General features: G+C 42.7%; 1 protein-coding gene across 11 annotated transcripts in view; it reads left to right on the top strand.

Annotated features, from left to right (window-relative positions):
- macf1a (microtubule actin crosslinking factor 1a) overlaps positions 1 to 18938 on the top strand; it is a 577816-nt gene that overhangs the window by 300257 nt on the left and 258621 nt on the right. For all 11 annotated transcript variants that reach the window (XM_070899169.1, XM_070899162.1, XM_070899161.1 and 8 more), the window contains 4 exons: positions 7097 to 7174; positions 8821 to 8982; positions 13702 to 13806; positions 17006 to 17101. In XM_070899169.1, coding sequence (XP_070755270.1) covers positions 7097 to 7174; positions 8821 to 8982; positions 13702 to 13806; positions 17006 to 17101 — 441 coding nt within the window. The remainder of the gene's footprint in view (positions 1 to 7096; positions 7175 to 8820; positions 8983 to 13701; positions 13807 to 17005; positions 17102 to 18938) is intronic.

The following is an 18938-nucleotide window of genomic DNA, read 5'->3' as shown; positions in this document are numbered from 1 at the left end:
AGTACCCCTTTCTTGCTTTCTCTCCATATCCCTTGATCCCTTTAGCCGTAAGGGCCATATCTAACTCCCTCTTGAATATATCCAATGAACTGGCATCAATGACTCTGCGGCAGGGAATTCCACAGGCTAACAACTCTCTGAGTGAAGAAATTTCTCCATCTCAGTCCTAAATAGCTTACCCCTTATCCTAAGACTGTGTCCCCTGGTTCTGGACTTCTCCAACATCGGGAACATTCTTCCCGCATCTAACCTTTCCCGTCCCGTCAGAATCGTATATGTTTCTATGAGATCCCCTCTCATCCTTCTAAACTAAACTCCAGTGTATAAAGACCCAGTTGATTCAGTCTCTCCTCATATGTCAGTCCAGTCATCCCTGGAATCAGTCTGGTGAACCTTCGCTGCACTCCCTCAATAGCAAGAACGTCCTTCCTCAGATTGGGAGACCAAAACCGAACACAATATTCCAGGTGAGGCTTCACCAAGGCCCTGTACAACTGCAGTAAGACCTCCCTGCTCCTATAGTCAAATCCCCTAGCTATGAAGGCCAACATACATTTGCCGCCTTCACCGCCTGCTGTACCTGCATGCCAACTTTCAATGACTGATGAACCATGACACCCAGGTCTCGTTGCACCTCCCCTTTTCCTAATCTGCCACCATTCAGATAATATTCTGCCTTCGTGTTTTTGCCACAAAAGTGGATAACCTCACATTTATCCACATTATACTGCATCTGCCATGCATTTGCCCACTCACCTAACCTGTCCAAATCACCCTGCAGCCTCTTAGCATCCTCCTCACAGCTCACACCGCCACCCAGTTTAGTGTCATCTGCAAATTTGGAGATATTACACTCGATTCCTGCATCCAAATCATTAATGTATATTGTAAAGAGTGACGCAGAGCACTGCGTCACTGCCTCCCATTCCGAAAAGGACCCGTTTATCCCGACTCTCTGCTTCCTGTCTGCCAACCAGTTCACTATCCACGCCAGTACATTACCCCCAACACCATGTGCTTTGATTTTGCACACCAATCTCTTATTTGGGACCTTGTCAAAGGCCTTTTGAAAGCCTAAATACACCACATCCACTGGTTCTCCCTTGTCCACTCTACTAGTTACATCCTCAAAAAATTCCAGAAGATTTGTCAAGCATGATTTCCCTTTCATAAATCCATGCTGACTTGGGCCGATCCTGTCACTGCTTTCCAAATTTACAAATAGATCCAATGGAGAAATAAGAAGAAATTTCTTTACTCAGGCAGTGGTTAGAATGTGGAACTCGCAACCACAGGAAGTGGTTAAGGCAAAAATAGCTTAGATACTTTCAAAAGGAAACTAGACGAGTACATGAGAGAAAAGGGAATAGGAAGCTATGTTGAAAGGCTGAGATGAGATAGCTGGAATGGGAGGAGTCTCTCATGGACCCTAGTTGGGCCGAATCGCCTGTTTCTGTGCTGTATATTCTATGTAATTCGTGACCTTTCCTTATTTATAACAGCAACATCTTGCATTTATATATTGTCTTTATTGTATAAGCCATCCCATGGTGTTTTACAGAGAAATAAGAGGAATGTAGGACAGTCCATGGAAGAGATGGTAGGAAAGGTGACTGAAGGCTTGGTTGAAAAGCTGGAACTGCCAGAGAATAGAACCAAGGCAACCGAAAAACCAATACCAATAGGAGGGCGAAGAAATAGGAAAAACCTCGAATTACATAGAATCTACAGCACAGAAACAAGCCATTCAGTTCAGCTGGGCTATGCCAGAGTTTATGCTCCACACCAGGCTCCTCCTCCCCTCTTCATCTAATCTTATCAGCTTAACCTTCTATCCGTTTCTCCTTCATGTGTTTATCTAGTTTTCCCTTAAATGCATCAATGCTATTTGCTTCAACTGCTCCTTATGGCAGTGTATTCCACATTCTTTTTTTATATTTATGGCCCCTAGTTCTGGTCTCCCTGAAAAGTGAAAACATCTTCTCTCTGTCTACCATATCAAATCCTTTCATAATCTTAAAGTCCTCTATCAGGTCACCTCTCAGTCTTCTATCGAAAAGAGCCCCAGCCTGTTCAATCTTTCCTGAAAGTTATAACCGCTCAGTTCTGGTATCATCCTTCGAAATCTTTTTTGCACCTTCTCTAGTGACCTGAGCCATTCAATACTTTTCCACTTTTCCCCCTCTTTCCTTTTCTCTCACCCTGACCATTCTCTCCTGTCTTCATGCCTCCTTTCATCTCTCCTCTCTCGGATACCCTACCCTCTCAAATCCCGACACCAATCCTTCATTGCTCTTCGGCCTTCCTACTCTCCTGTCGCCATCCTCGGCTTGACTCCCTCCTAGACAAGCCTACAACTTCCTCTGTGCCTCTCTTGGCATCCTATGAAGGGCCCGTCGCTGCCTCCTTACGAGCAGCAACCCAGACTGTCCCATCCTACTCTCGCTGACTATCTCGTATTGGCATCATGAATCTGACGGAAACCTGGTTGAAGGGCGATGATGCCTTGCCCTTAATGAAGCCTCCCTGCCTGGCTATACCTTCCACCACTTGCCCTGCTCAGACTGCCGTGGTGGCTGTGTGGCTCTCATCAGCAAATCACACCTTGATCTGTCCCCCTACTCTTCCGGCACTTTTCTCCTCCTTTTGAGCATCTCACCCAATACTACCTCTCACCTCTCATTTTAAATTCTCGTTCTCCACCGCTCACCCCAGTACCATTTATTTAAAAAAAATTATTACTGATATTTCTTCACTACATTCCTCCCTCTGCCTCTGCACCGAACGACTTTTCATCCTCGGTGATTTCAACCTCCATTTAAATTCATCATGCTCTCTCTCCTCACTAGCCTCACTAGAGTTCACTAGCTTCCTATCCTCCCTTAATCTCGTCCTCCATGTAAACTCACTAACCCATATTCACGGCCACCCCCTTGACCTTGCTTTCTCTCGTGGCCTCACTACTCCCATCGTGAAAATCACAGATAAGACGATCTCCGAATACTTCCTCATATCGCTCTCCATCAACGTCCCCCTTCCGCCTCTTTCCCCCCCCCCCCCCCCCGCCCCGACCCTACCTCCTTCTGTGTCAGCCCCTGGAAAAAAACTCTCTTGACTCTGATAACTGCACTTATGAACTCCCAACTGTCCAGCCTTTGGCCCTCCATTCACCATGACATTTCTGCAGCTACCAATCTGCTCAATCACACGCTCACCACCACCTTTGCTGCCCTAGTCCCTGTTAAAACAATTTCTCTCTCCCTGGTACAGACCTGATCTTCGCTCCTTTTAAATCCAAGGGACGCAGACTTGAAAGTATATGGCGGACAACTGGTTTTGCCATTCACCACCAGATCTGGCTGGACCACATAAAGCACTGTCGGGTCCTGCTCTCGTCTGCCAAAATCGCTCACTATTCCTGAATTATTCTGGAAGGTAAAGAAAAACTCCGACTTCTGTTCTCCACTGCAAACCGCCTTTTTAGACCCCACTCTCCAGTCTCCACCCTCCGACAATAAGTGTGAGGAGCTCATTGACTTCTTTGTCTCTAAGATTGAGACCATCCGTTCTGCACCTCTGCCCCTTCCCTTTCTTTGCTTGGTTCACCGAGCCAAACTTCCTCTCAGGATCCCCCCCACCCCCCGCCCTAGCCCTGACTGTAGATCTTTCTCCAGCTTCTTTCAGATCTCCCCTCATGACCTTTCCGAGCTCATCCTGTCTGAGACCCACTTGCTGCTGCCTTGACCCTATTCCCACCAAACTGCTGACCACCCAACTTCCTTTTCTGACTCCCATGTTAGCTGACATTGTTAACGGTTCTCCTCCAGTACTGTCCCCCCCTCCCTTAAATCTGCTGTCATCAGCCCTCTCCTCAAAAAAAAAACCCTCGACCCCTCCGTCCTTGCAAACGACCATCTCATCTCCTTTCCTCTCAAGTCCTTGAACGGGTTCTCGCCTCCCAAATCCATGCCCATCTTTCCTGCAATTCCATGTTTGAATCCCTCAGTACGGTTTCCACACTGACCACAGTACCGAAACGTTTCTCATCAAAGTCACAAATGACATCCTATGTGACTGTGACAAAGGCAAACTATCCCTCCTCGTCCTTCTTGACTTATCTGTAGCCTTTGACACGGTTGACTACTCTATCCTTCTCCAATGCCTCTCCATTGTCGTCCAGCTGGTTAGGACTGCACTCACCTGGCTCCATCCTTACCTATTTAACCGTAGCCAGGGAATCACCTGCAATGGCTTCTCTTCCTGACCCACATCGTTACCTCTGGATCTATCCTTGGTCCCCTCCTATTTCTCATCAACATGTTGCCTCTTGGCGACATCATCCGAAAACACACCGCCAGTTTCCACATGTACGCTGATGACACCTAGCTCTACCTCAATACCACTTCTCTCGACCCCTCCACGATTGTCAGATTGCTTGTCCGACATCCAGTTCTGGATGAGCAGAAATTTTCTCCAAGTAAATATTGGGAAGACCGAAGCCATTGTTTTCAGTCCCTGCCACAAACTCTGTTCCCTAGCCACTGACTCCATCCCTCTTCCCAACTTCTGTCTGAGGCTGAAGCAGGCTATTCGCAAGCTTGGTGTGTTGACCCTGAAATGAGCTTTCGACCACATATCCGCAGCATGACTAAGATCGCCTATTTCCACCTCCACAACGTCGCCTGTCTCCGCCCTTGCCTCAGCTCATCCGCTGCTCAAACCCTCATCCATGCCTTTGTTACCTCTAGACTTGACTATTCCAATGCACTGGCCTCCCACATTCTACCTTACGTAAACTAGAGGTGATCCAGAACTCGGCTGCCTGTGTCCTAACTCGCACCAAGTCCCGCTCACCCATCACCCCTGTGCCGCTGAACTACATTGGCTTCCGGTTAAGCAGTGCCTCGAATTCAAAATTTTCATCCTTGTTTTCAAATCCCTCATGGCCTTGCCCTTCCTATCTTTGTAATCTCCTCCAGCCCCACAACCTCCCAAGATGTCTACGCTCCTCTAATTCTGCCCTCTTGAGCATCCCTGATTATAATCACTCAACCATTGGTGGCCGTGCCTTCTGTTGCCTAGGCCCCAAGCTCTGGACCTCCCTGCCTAAACCTCTCTCTGCCTCTCTACCTCTCTTTCCTCCTTCAAGACGCTCCTTAAAACATACCTATTTGACCAACCTGCGCTAATTTCTACTTGTGCAGCTCGGTGCCAAATTGTTTTATTTCCTAATACTCCTGTGAAGCGCCTTAGGATGTTTCACTACATTAAAGGCGCCATATAAATATTTGTTGTTGACCCCATATACTTTCTAGAATATGAAGTCCGGAACAGTGCACAGTACTCCAAGTGTGGTCAAGCCAAGGTTCTATATAAGTTGAACATCATTTCTTTGCTTTTTAGTTCTATCCCTCGAGAAATGAATCCCAGTGCTTTGTTTGCTTTTCTATGGCCGAATTAACCTGCATTGATACTTTGTGATTTATGTATCCCATTGCTCCTCTACCCTATTTAGACTCTTTATTTTCCAAGGAGTATGTGGCCTCATTATTCTTCCGACATAAATGTAACGCGTCACACTTATTTTTTTGAAATTCATTTGCCAATTACATGCTCGTCCTGCAAGTATATTAATGTCATCTTGCATTTTGTCGCAGTCTTCCTCAGTATTAACAATATCCCCAATTTGATGTTATCCACAAATTTTTAAATTGTGCTTCTGATTCCTGAGTCTAGATCGTTTCTGTAAATGGTCTCAACATCGATCCTAGAGGAACACCATTTCCACCATTTCCCTCCTTTTGCCAGTCTATGTAACTATCCTTAACCCCTATTCTCAGTTGTACGAGGGCAGTGTGAGAGTATGAAAGGTGTAAAGTTGAAGGAAGTTTCACAGGTAGAGAGATGAGAGACCAGAAGTATTTTATGATGAAGACAAGGATGTTAAAATGGATGTATTGGGTGATGGGGAACCAGTGTAGGGGTTGATGGGTCAGCGGGACAGAATGCAGGTAACTGTGTTTTGGACAAGTTGGAATTAATGGAGAATGGATGATGGAAAGCCAACAAGAAGATCTTTGAAGTAATGAAGTCGAGAGGTGACAAAATCAAGTTTGAGTACACCTTCTTTATAGAAAGGAAAACCATTTATGATTTCCTCTCCCAATAACTCAAAAAAAATTCCTTATCTTACCCAGGTGAAAATTCAATAAATCCAATTTTTTATTCCCTAAGGTGCCCTCCAAACAGTATCCTAATTTCTCAAAGAAAATAAACCTATTTTATTTTTTAATTGATTCTGCTTGGTCTGAACCGGGACAATTCAGGACTTCTGAACCATTAAATCTAACATTTTATCTAAATGCACTATCACTGCGCAAGTCTCAATAGCTGGCTGACCTGAAAAGGGGTATATTGTGTTGAACAGTCACTTAAAGAAAGAAGGGACAAAATGACATCTTCACAGAGCACAGTTCTCTAGTCACTCTGCACCAGCTATGTGAAATCAGACTTCTGATACCTGTATCTCTATTTTCGAATCAAGTAAATTGGATTCAACTCCATTCAGCTGGCATTCAGAATGGGGTTGGGAATCCCAGCAGAAAACAGAAGACTCTTATCAGGCCACAATAGAGGCTCATGAGACCATAAGAAATAGGAGCAGGAGTGGGCCATACCGTCCCTCGAGCCTTCTCCATTGTTTAATAAGATTATGGCTGATCTTCTACCTCATCTCCACTTTGCTGGCCTATCCCCATATCTCTTGATTCAGTTAGGCTGCAGTTCAAGTAATAAACCTTCCTGCCTTAGACTTCCACACACAATTTTTTAGTAAGTTACGCTTTCATCTTTTGTGATGAGCAAAGAAATAAAGGGCACATTATTAATTGCACTGCTCTTTATAAACATGGTTTTTGATGACGTCAAAGCTTCAAGAGAGCTTCACTGGGAACACAAGTTCAAATTAGTAAATTTCACTTTTGCATTACTGTGAACTGTGCTGCAAATGCTTCTCTTTTTCTTGATGTGGTTGTACAGAAACAATAAAACCCTCCATTTCAACAGATTTAATTGGTGCACGTTGTTCTGTTTACAGGAACAAATCTCTTCCAACTTCAAGACCAGTTATTCAGACACATTGAGTAAACTGGAAGTACAATACCTCAAACTACTGGTAAGTTAATAATTTAAATCACTCAATTATTTTGCTATTAATGGGCAATAAAAGTCCTACCCAGGGTATTAGTAATATTGATAACCTTTCCTGCACCGGGTACTGAAAGCTATCAGCTGCCCTAATTAAATCCTCTCTGTACCGATAATTAAATAAAACCATGGCAGATGTAAACACAGACATTTTTCACTGGACAGGCACATTATAGCCTTTTGTTTAAAACTGAGCTGCTTACTTTGTTGTGCATCTTCATTGAAACAAAGCAAACATGTTCGTACATCTCTGAAGATATGTTACATTTGTATTTTTCGCAACCTACTTCTGCGGCACTTCTAAACCAATTTCTACAGCAAGCCAAACCAAATTCTGTGGCAAGAGAATATAGACTCCGTGGCATGTTGCCAAGCTGTCTGTACATATTTATGTCTTAAGAAAAATGTAACCGCAGCAATTTTAAATGTTTTTTTTAAAAAGGCTCAAGTTTTAAACATTTGCACTTAAACTAACTTAAAGTACTAGGAATATAAGAGGAGATAGCAGGAGACAAAGTAGATACGTCAGCAGCCGGCAACAAAACAGTGAACCGACTTGAAGCTCCCAGCCAGCCAGATGTATTCACAGCCATCAGTCACCATGTCCTGCAACCAACCTACCTGCAGCCAACCACCACTAGCAGAGGGGACAGCACAGGTTGTGAGAGCAGTAGCAGAGCAGCAGAGATGGCAGAATTGGGAGGGATAGTGGCAGAACCGAGAGCAGAGATGCAAACGCAGAAGACACTATAATCTGAAATGAGAGAAACACAAGATATACAGTGTGCTTTACACCAAACCTTTGGTTAATATTTAATTCTCATTTAGAGCTTCTAACCTTTGTATTAAATAAGAGGTTTACTGTAAAAGCCTTCTGTATTATTCAAAGTTCTCTTGCTCCTTATTCTTGTGTTCCTTCTGCTACCAGTCCTCCTGTTCCTGATTCTGTGACAGGGCAAAGTCTCTAGTAATTTTCATGGCCATGGCATTGTGAAGCACTGGAGACTTTGAATTTAGCCTATTACCAGAAAGTAGGTGGATAACTAATTTGATCAGATATTACCAATTTTGATTTTGCTGCACTACATAAATCATGGGAAAGTAGGAAAATAATTCATGTTGGTATTTTTGTTTTGTCATTTAATCCATCATCTGAACATTTGACTTATCCTGTGAAAAAATAAATATGCTTTTTATTTGTTTCCTTTTAAGTTTATATTTCTGCTTTCTGCTCTGACAGAGGGTTCACCTCTGGACTGAGACTTGTGCCAGTGCCACTCTGCACCAGCCAAAAGAGGTGAACAACGGTGGCTGGAAACATCTTTTCCTCTCGAGGACTGAAAACCAGTACCTTCCACATACAAAAAATGTATTACCTAAAAGCATAAAAAGGAACTTTCATTCAGTGAATTAAAAATTGAATTGACAGTAGTTGCAGTTTGCCATAAACATTTCATCATTGTCAGAAGCCGACATCTCTACCACAAAGTTGTACAATAAAGTGATAGTCGGACTTAATATTTTTGTCGTCTTCATGATGTTTTGATCACTGACTAAGAGATACATTCCTTGTTGTTTATTCAATATGTAATACTGTATGTTCCTTTTCCTCAGGAAACATCAAGGTTGCGTATGAGACACCTTACCAGTTTGCACAGTTTTGTATCGAAGGTGACAACAGAGCTTATCTGGCTGAATGAAAAGGAGGAGGAAGAATTAGCTTATGACTGGAGTGACAACAATACAAATATTTCTGCAAAGAAAGAATATTTCATTGTAAGTTTTCTGTAAAGGTTTTTATTGTATAGCCTCTTCAAGAAAGTCTCTTTGTCTCACTTCCCCCAACCCAATGTTTGTTTTTCTGTCTCCTCTCATTCCCTGGCAACAATGCTTGAAATGAAGAAAGTTGAGAGTTTGTTCATTTGGATGGATTGTTCCTTGTGTATAGTTTATTTTTCCAACAACTTTTTTCGAATGCAGTTGTCTTGACAACTGTTTCCATAAGCAAACCTAGCCATGCAGTGGCTTTGGGACTTGTAGTCTTTTAAACCAGAAACTAACTATTGTGCATTATATTGAGCTTGTTAATCTGGCCAGAGAGCTGCCAGGAGCGGATCAAAAAGTGGATAGAGGGTATTCACTGGCCTCATGGCTACATTGTTGGCAATGGAGAAGGAAAGTTGTTGGAGGCAAGTTTCTGGAAGTTTGTGATATGCACTATATTCACACAGACACAAATTCACCACATTTCTAATAATATAGATGTATTCACTAAACTTGAGGAATGATGGGGCTGGAAAACTTTTTTTTTTTTTTAAAGCATTGCACCTGAATTACAACTTCAAACCCTTCCTCGTCATTTTAGGGCTATCGTTCCATTGCACTGCAGAGCTCCAACTGTCATTGCCTGGAATATAGTTTAACTGCAATCTTGAAATCACACACTTCTTCCATGGCATTTACTAATCTTTGTGGTTCTGAAATATGATTCTGGTGTATGGTTGAGATTTTTTTTGGAAGAGTAGACACGCTTCCTTTATATGTTCATTGTGTCAATTATTAGCAGCGGTTTAATGCTGCACACAGGTCTGGATTTGATTCCTCTTGTGATGAATTTGTGATTGTAGCTGAAGCCACCTGGAAAATTATTAAACAGAAGTGATATTTTCACACCCCTGACCACCCCCACCCTGAGATAGCAGTTGTGGTGAGATTCGAGATGAATATAACATATGGTTCAGGAAAACAAACAAAAGTAATTAAATGGCTCAAATATGAGGACGAATGGAATATTGACAGATTATTATAGAGTACAGATGCATTGACATATATCAGTTTAGATCCAAATAATTCTGTAAAGCGATTAAACCGAGCTAACAGATTTCAATCCTCCAACTGACTAAGGCAAGCATGAAAGCTTGGTGCCTCAATGCAAAGAGTATTTGGAACTCAGGAGAGGGCTCTGAGCTAGTTAGAGTGGGTGAGAGCTCAGATGAACAGGACCCCAAGAAAGAATGCAAAAGGCAGGAGCCAACAGAGCAGAGTAGCACTGGGGTAAGTGTAAACCACAAGGTGATAGGAAGGGACAATATGTATGAATATAAAGGGGCTGCAGGAGGGGTCAAAACTAAAAATCATGGTTTAAAAACTAGTATTAAAACACTCTACCTAAACGCACGCAGCATTCGAAATAAAGTAAATGAGTTGACGGCACAAATCATTACAAATGGCCATTACAGAAACGTGGTTGTAAGGTGGCCAAGACTGGGAATTAAACATACAGGGGTATCTGACAATTCGGAAAGATAGACAAGAAGGGAAAGGAGGTGGGGTAGCTCTGTTAATAAAGGATGCTATCAGGGCAGCTGTGAGAGATGATATTGGCTCTAATGAACAAAATGTTGAATCATTGTGGGTGGAGATTAGAGATAGTAAGGGGGAAAAAAGTCATTGGTGGGCGTAGTTTATAGGCCCCCAAATAATAACTTCATGGTGGGGCGGACAATAATCAAGGGAATAATGGAGGCATGTGAAAAAGGAACGGCAGTAATCATGGGGGATTTTAACCTACATATCGATTGGTCAAATCAAATTGCACGGGGTAGCCTTGAGGAGGAATTCATAGAATGCATACGGGATTGTTTCGTAGAACAGTATGTTACAGAACCTACAAGGGAGCAAGCTATCTTAGATCTGGTCCTGTGTAATGAGACAGGAATAATAAACGATCTCCTAGTAAAAGATCCTCTCGGAATGAGTGATCACAGTATGGTTGAATTTGTAATACAGATTGAGGGTAAGGAAGTAGTGTCTCAAACGAGCGTACTATGCTTAAACAAAGGGGACTACGGTGGGATGAGGGCAGAGTTGGCTAAAGTAGACTGGAAACACAGACTAAACGGTAGCACAATTGAGGAACAGTGGAGGACTTTTAAGGAGCTCTTTCATAGTGCTCAACAAAAATATATTCCAGTGAAAAAGAAGGGCGGTAAGAGAAGGGACAACCAGCCGTGCATAACCAAGGAAATAAAGGAGAGTATCAAATTAAAAACCAATGCGTATAAGGTGGCCAAGGTTAGTGGGAAACTAGCAGATTTGGAAAATTTTAAATGACAGCAAAGAATGACTAAGAAAGCAATAAAGAAAGGAAAGATAGATTACGAAAGTAAACTTGCGCAAAACATAAAAACAGATTGTAAAAGCTTTTACCGATATGTAAAACGGAAAAGAGTGACTAAAGTAAATGTTGGTCCCTTAGAAGATGAGAAGGGAGATTTAATAATGGGAAATGTGGAAATGGCTGAGACCTTAAACAATTATTTTGCTTCGGTCTTCACAGTGGAAGACACAAAAACCATGCCAAAAATTGCTGGTCACGGGAATGTGGGAAGGGAGGACCTTGAGATAATCACTATGACTAGGGGGGTAGTGCTGGACAGGCTAATGGGACTCAAGGTAGACAAGTCCCCTGGTCCTGATGAAATGCATCCCAGGGTATTAAAAGAGATGACGGAAGTTATAGCAGATGCATTCGTTATAATCTACCAAAATTCTCTGGACTCTGGGGAGGTATCAGCGGATTGGAAAGCAGCTAATTTAACGCCTCTATTTTAAAAAAGGGGGCAGACAAAAGGCAGGTAACTATAGGCCGGTTAGTTTAACATCTGTAGTGGGGAAAATGTTTGAAGCTATCATTAAGGAAGAAATAGCGAGACATCTAGGTAGGAATAGTGCAATCAATCAGACGCAACATGGATTCATGAAGGGGAAATCATGTTTAACTAATTTACTGGAATTCTTTGAGGATATAACGAGCATGGTGGATAGAGGTGTACCGATGGATGTGGTGTATTTAGATTTCCAAAAGGCATTCGATAAGGTGCCACACAAAAGGTTACTGCAGAAGATAAAGGTACGCGGAGTCAGAGGAAATGTATTAGCATGGATAGAGAATTGGCTAGCTAACAGAAAGTAGAGAGTCGGGATAAATGGGTCCTTTTCGGGTTGGAAATCGGTGGTTAATGGTGTGCCACAGGGATCGGTGCTGGGACCACAACGGTTTACAATATACATAGATGACCTGGAAGAGGGGACAGAGTGTAGTGTAACAAAATTTGCAGATGACACAAAGGTTAGTGGGAAAGCGGGTTGTGTAGAGGACACAGAGACTGCAAAGAGATTTAGATAGGTTAAGCGAATGGGCTAAGGTTTGCAGATGGAATACAATGTCGGAAAATGTGAGGTCATCCACCTTGGGGGAAAAAAACAGTAAAAGGGAATATTATTTGAATGGGGAGAAATTACAACATGCTGCGGTGCAGAGGGACCTGGGGGTCCTTGTGCATGAATCGCAAAAAGTTAGTTTGCAGGTGCAGCAGGTAATCAGGAAGGTGAATGGAATGTTGGCCTTCATTGCGAGAGGGATGAAGTACAAAAGCAGGGAGTTCCTGTTGCAACTTTATAGGATATTGGTGAGGCCGCACCTGGAGTACTGCGTGCAGTTTTGGTCACCTTTCTTAAGGAAGGATATACTAGCTTTGGAGGGCGTACAGAGACGATTCACTAGGCTGATTCCAGAGATGAGGGGGTTACCTTATGATGATAGATTGAATAGACTGGGTCTTTACTCGTTGGAGTTCAGAAGGATGAGGGGTGATCTTATAGAAACATTTAAAATAATGAAAGGGATAGACAAGATGGAGGCAGAGAGGTTGTTTCCACTGGTCGGGAAGACTAGAACTAGGGGGCCACAGCCTCAAAATACGGGGAGCCAATTTAAAACCGAGTTGAAAAGGAATTTCTTCTCTCAGAGGGTTGTGAATCTGTGGAAGGAAGCAGTTGAGGCTAGCTCATTGAATGTATTCAAATCACAAATGGATAGATTTTTAACCAATAAGGGAATTAAGGGTTATGGGGAGCGGGCGGGTAAGTGGAGCTGAGTCCACGGCCAGATCAGCCATGATCGTGTTGAATGGCGGAGCAGGCTCGAGGGGCTAGATGGCCTACTCCTGTTCCTAATTCTTATGTATGTTCTTATGTTCTTCATTCTACTAGTTCACTTAATCTAACCACTAGAGCACATTAATGAGAGAAACTATTAACCATCTCTCTGCTGAATAAATAGCAGAAGTATTAACTTTTACACTTTTAAAATAGTGCATTGAAAAACTAACAGGTGATTTATAATGTGTCTTTAAAAGATACCTTTTGCGAATCACTGAACGAGTGCTTGTCAGCATTAATTGTAATATTGGCAGAGATTTACAGTCTGGTTTGTGTTACTGGGCAATCCACTTATACTTGTTCCTCCCATTTGCTGACCTTGATTGTAAATTCTAAGATATTGTTCTAATCTTTGCAACTTACAGCCGTAGGTATTTCTTACTCCTTCAGAGTTATTTGTACTCTGTCTCTATGCATCTCAATAATTGATGTGATCATTAAAATAATTCAGTGAAGGCTGGTTAAAAATAACTCGTATCGCATCTCCTATAGGAACTGAAGCAAGAACTGGAGCAGAAACAGAAGGTTATCAAGTCCCACCAGGAGACAGGAGAACAGCTTTCACTGGAGAACCATCCAGCCAGGCAGACCGTTGAGGTAGTTTGTTCTGCTAATATATAAAATTTGACAAATCATTATTGAAATCCGATTTCATGGTAGAAATAAGTCTGACTTATAGCTGCCTCCATTGTTCAACCCATTATTCTGTTAAATTGTATGAGAATACCAACAGCCACCTCAATCATGCATAGTTTTTTTAAAATTTAAAAATAACAGTGGTTGTTCCAAGTAATTGTTGCAGAATAGAGCATTATCTTCCGGATCTTATGAGGAGCTGTTCAAACCTGAGCATCAACATTTTCACTCACTTGCTGCTCACTGAGTGCCTGGGTTTTAACAGATCTCTGCCAGCATATCAGACAAGAGTGTTAAATTTCGACAGAATTACTTCTGCTTGCTGAAGATACATCATCTGTTAATTGACCGGGGAACAATGTTAATTCTTAAGCTAAAGTCCATGACATTGCTGACCCTGCTACCATCATTGGCTGGAAATTGTGGTCAGAAGCTTCCCGCGGGCGAATGCCTCCCAACAGCAAGTAAACTCCGCACCTACCTGATGCCGCCGTACCTTTGAAGACACGCGCTCCTGGGCCTGCAGTCCTGTGTAAAGGCCCACGTATCCCAGGAGCTTATGTGGTTTGCAAGCGTCCCATGGGTCATGTGGACCAGCCCAACCAATCACACAGGGGGATTCCCATTATGCTTATGGAATCCACTTGTGCATGGAATTCCCATAAGCATAATTGGAATCCTAATAAAAACACACTTTCACAACACTGATCGAAAATTAAATCAGCAAAATTCATTAAAGTACAATTTAAAATTAAATTTAAATGTTTTTCAAGGGGACGAAAATAACTTAATCTAATTTTAAAGGTTTTTGTATGGTCAACTCATTTATTAAAAAAAATTATTTCAATATTTATTTAAACCCTTACACTGGTAAAAGAAAGCCTTACTCCTGCTTTTTACCAGGCGTAAGCGTTTCCTGGACAGTCATCATCCTCATAGACAGTCCCTCGGATTCGAGGAAGACTTGCTTCTACTCTTAACATGAGTTCTTAGGTGGCTGTACAGTCCAATATGAGAACCACAGTCCCTGTCACAGGTGGGACAGATCGTCGTTGAGGGAAGGGGTGGATGGGACTGGTTTGCTGCACGCTCTTTCCGCTGCCTATGCTTGATTTCTGCATGCTCTCGGCGACGAGACTTGAGGTACTCAGCGCCCTCCTGGATGCACTTCCTCCACTTAGGGCGGTCTTTGGCCAAGGATGCCCAGGTATCAGTGGGGATGTTGCACTTTATCAGGGAGGCTTTGAGGGTGTCCTTGTAATGTTTCCGCTGGCCACCTTTGGCTCATTTGCCGTGAAGGAGTTCCGAGTAGAGCGCTTGCTTTGGGAGTCTCATGCCTGGCATGCGAACTATGTGGCCGGCCCAGCGGAGCTGATCAAGTGTGGTCAGTGCTTCAATGCTGGGGATGTTGGCCTGGTCGAGGACGCTAACGTTGGTGCGTCTGTCCTCCCAGTGGATTTGTAGGATCTTGCGGAGTCATCGTTGATGGTATTTCTCCAATGACTTGAGGTGTCTACTGTACATGATCCATGTTTCTGAGCCATACAGGAGGGCGGGTATTACTGCAGCCCTGTAGACCATGAGCTTGCTGGCAGGTTTCAGGGCCTGGTCTTCAAACACTCTTTTCCTCAGGCGTCTGAAGGCTGCACTGATGTACTGGAGACGGTGTTGGATCTCGTTATCAGTGCCTGCTCTTGTTGATAGGAAGCTCCCGAGATATGGGAAGTGGTCCACATTGTCCAGGGCTGCGCCGTGGATCTTGATGATTGGGGGGTAGTGCTGTGCAGCGAGGACAGGCTGGTGGAGGACCTTTGTCTTGTGGATGTTTAGCGTAAATACGTCGACTATGTCCTGGAGTTCAGCCTCTGTATGTGCGCAGACGCAGGCGTCGTCCGCATACTGTAGCTCGACGACAGAAGCCTTACTCCTGCTTTTACCAGACGGAAGCATTTCCTGGACAGTAGCCAGCGAATGTCCACTCCCTGCGGATTCGTACAATCTGTCGAGCGGAAACTTAACATCGCAAGTTCCAGGTTTCACACGTGCATCGCATGCGGAAACCAGGAATTTGCTGGGCACTTACGACCTCGTACGTCATGGAAACACTGTGAAATATCCGGGCCAATGACTAACAACATTATAAGGAGGGGGCGCGGGAATGACGAGTCAGGTTGCTTATATTTAGAACAACCACCATACATACTGAAGGGGTAAAAATAGGAAAAATTATTTTTGCCATATTTTCTGTAAATTTTCAATATTGGATATTAACAAACAGTAGTAGAAAATTAACAGACATCTTATCACAATATTCCCCAGTTGTAAAGAACAAATACACAACTTCTAGTCTTGAGAATTACAAAATCTTGCATTTAGTTCTTTTGGCTATAAATATATATTGCTGTGTAACTAATTTCTAGTGTTGGGGGATAAAAGGGTACTTTCTGAGCAAATATGAAAAAGCACTTTAAAAAAAAAAACAAGGACATTCAAAATTTGTTGTTTTATAATGATATTGAAATTCAGTTAAAAGAAACATGTAATAGCAAGTCAGAACTACATATCATCAATTAATATCAACTTGTATCAGTTGGTAGCTTTCTTGGCTGTGAGTCAAATAGTCATGGGTTCAAGCCCTACGCCAGGAATTGGGCGCATAATCTAGGCTGTCATGTTAGTGCGATGTATGATGCATTGTTAGATGCATAATGTTTCAAATGAGATGTAATTTCAACAATGCCATATCCAAAAATACTGCACCCCTCCTTAAATATCCCACTGGTATGCTGACTAACATTCCATCGTCAAGCAACGCCACTGAAAAAAAACACTTAACTAGTCATTCATTCTCTTTGCTGTTTGTGGGGCCTTGCTGTGTCCAATTGGTTGCCGTGTTTGCTGCATGACAGCCTTTCAAAAAGTAATTTATTAGTTGTGAAGTTCTTTTGAGGTCGCCTGAAGATGTGATAAGGCACCATATAATAAGTTCTATTAGGGAGGCTGCAATTAGTCAGAATGATAAGTGCATATGCATTCTTGTGTAATGCAATAACATGGTGCAGTCTGTTTATACTGTGGAATAGTTTCATCACAGAAAGAACATAAGGAACTTAAAATACTATACATGTTCTGTCTAAGCTGCTTTTTTGTCACTTCCAAGGCATACAGTGCGGCACTTCAGACACAATGGCACTGGATCAAACAGCTGTGTTGCTGTGTGGAACAACATGTGAAAGATAATACTGCTTACTTCCAGGTAAAACAGACTGCTATTGTTACAATAAATACACTGACTGTAGAGATCTATTTGCACAAATAGATAGTGTCCCAATTGAGAATGAATCCACATTAAGTAGGTCATTTTACGGGTCCATGCTGCTGATGGAGAGGATGGCTGGTCGGTAGTGTAAGTTGGAAATGCAGGGAACACTGCCTCTGGTTTTCCAACCATTCCGGTCAAGAGATTCCCCATCGGCAGTTGTGGACATAAAATTGGCCTGTTTGGGTTGTTCATCGTGGCAAATTACAGTGAATGTGCATCAAATTAAACTCGTGTTTGCCACTTTAAACTGGGTATTAAAGAGCAAGGAGCTACCTGCAAGATCTCGGCCATTGCTGAGCCCAACTCATCAGCATTCTTGTCGCTAGGTAACTATAGGAGGAATATTACTCTGGTTATTACATATAGGGATTTTGTAAGTGAACTGAAAAAGGTTATATTTATAATGTTGCTACACATAGTGACCAGAGTAATTCTTTTCAACACTACGACTATCATGGTGACTTTGCACAGCTCTTTCCTGCGTCTTTCCAGCTTGAACTTCACTTCTTCAAGATGGAAGGAAGAGGCCAACTGCATTGTTGCTGTCTGTTTTTTTTTCACCGATATTTTTCTTAGTTTTTCTATCTCTGTTGTTTCTTGTCTTTTCTCTGATATTTCTTTAATTATCATTAACTTCTCCTTTCCTTCTATTCTTTACTTGATCTCTTCTTGCCTTGAGTCCCTACCACCTAAGTCTGTGAGACGAGCAACACCTGCAACCCAAACAAAAGACCCCTGTGGTTCTCTTTGAAAATATACCTCCTCATATTTTCTCTCAATCTCAATAGCTGGTTACGTATCTCCCATGGATACTCAGAAGCTTGTGTGTTAAAAATTCTTTCTTTTCTCACCACTTTTCTTCTCTCATGAAGGTACTGACTCCTTGCAGTGGTCTGCTTTCACGAATCTGGTCTCCGTCCTGTACCTCAACTAGATAGTTATTATACATGTATGACCCTAGACAGTGAGTGTTGATAAACTGTTCTACCATGGAGGGAACACAGCCAAATTTGATCCTATGCTCAATTTCCGCATAGGCTACTGAGTCACGAGCAGAAACCCTGGTTGATTTTCCCTTCCCTGCCCCAATTCCGCTGTGGCCAATTGTAAACCCCTACTGCAGCTCCAAAAATCAAACTTAAATATCCCTAGTCATGGCAGTTGTTATATTGCCATTGTTTAATAGAACATTACTTTTGAGATTTGTTCATTTTTATGCACAGATTACCTTCATTAGACAGCCCAGTTTATTTACTGTTAGATACAGTTTTACTTGTGTTTTTCTGATATTTTTATCTCCCATTTATAGGCTGTGTGCAACTATGCATTTTAAACTGAGGTGGGCAGAGTGAATCCTTCATACTTTCCATCATTGCCAGTGATTGGTTGGTCAATTACAGGCTCAATTTGATTGGGGCAAGTTGAATAGTACAATTGTTTCCCCCTCCTCCAAGATGCAACATTTCTCCAAGGCCACTAGATAAAGCAGTAGTTAAATAATTCATTAAACTTGTCCAACTGAGACTAATGAATTTGTGACAGATAACCTGATATAGAAACTCATGGGGCGAAATTGGGTTCTGCCCTGTTTGGGGGTGGTATCCAAGTCGGGGCGGGACTTGTTGCATCCGCTGCTGAAATCCCGCCCCGGCCATAAAATTCGGGTTACTGCCCCTCAGGAAGTGGAGTGCTGCAATGTCACGTGCTCCACTTGTTGGGACGGTGTCCGGTCTGTTTCACGGGCTTCTCCGCAGGGGAGGGCTGCTGCGAG

This window comes from Pristiophorus japonicus, chromosome 14 (assembly GCF_044704955.1).
Source record: "Pristiophorus japonicus isolate sPriJap1 chromosome 14, sPriJap1.hap1, whole genome shotgun sequence".
Taxonomy (NCBI): domain Eukaryota; kingdom Metazoa; phylum Chordata; class Chondrichthyes; family Pristiophoridae; genus Pristiophorus; species Pristiophorus japonicus.
Note: the sequence above shows the minus strand (reverse complement) of the source record. Positions and strands in the feature narration are given on the sequence as shown.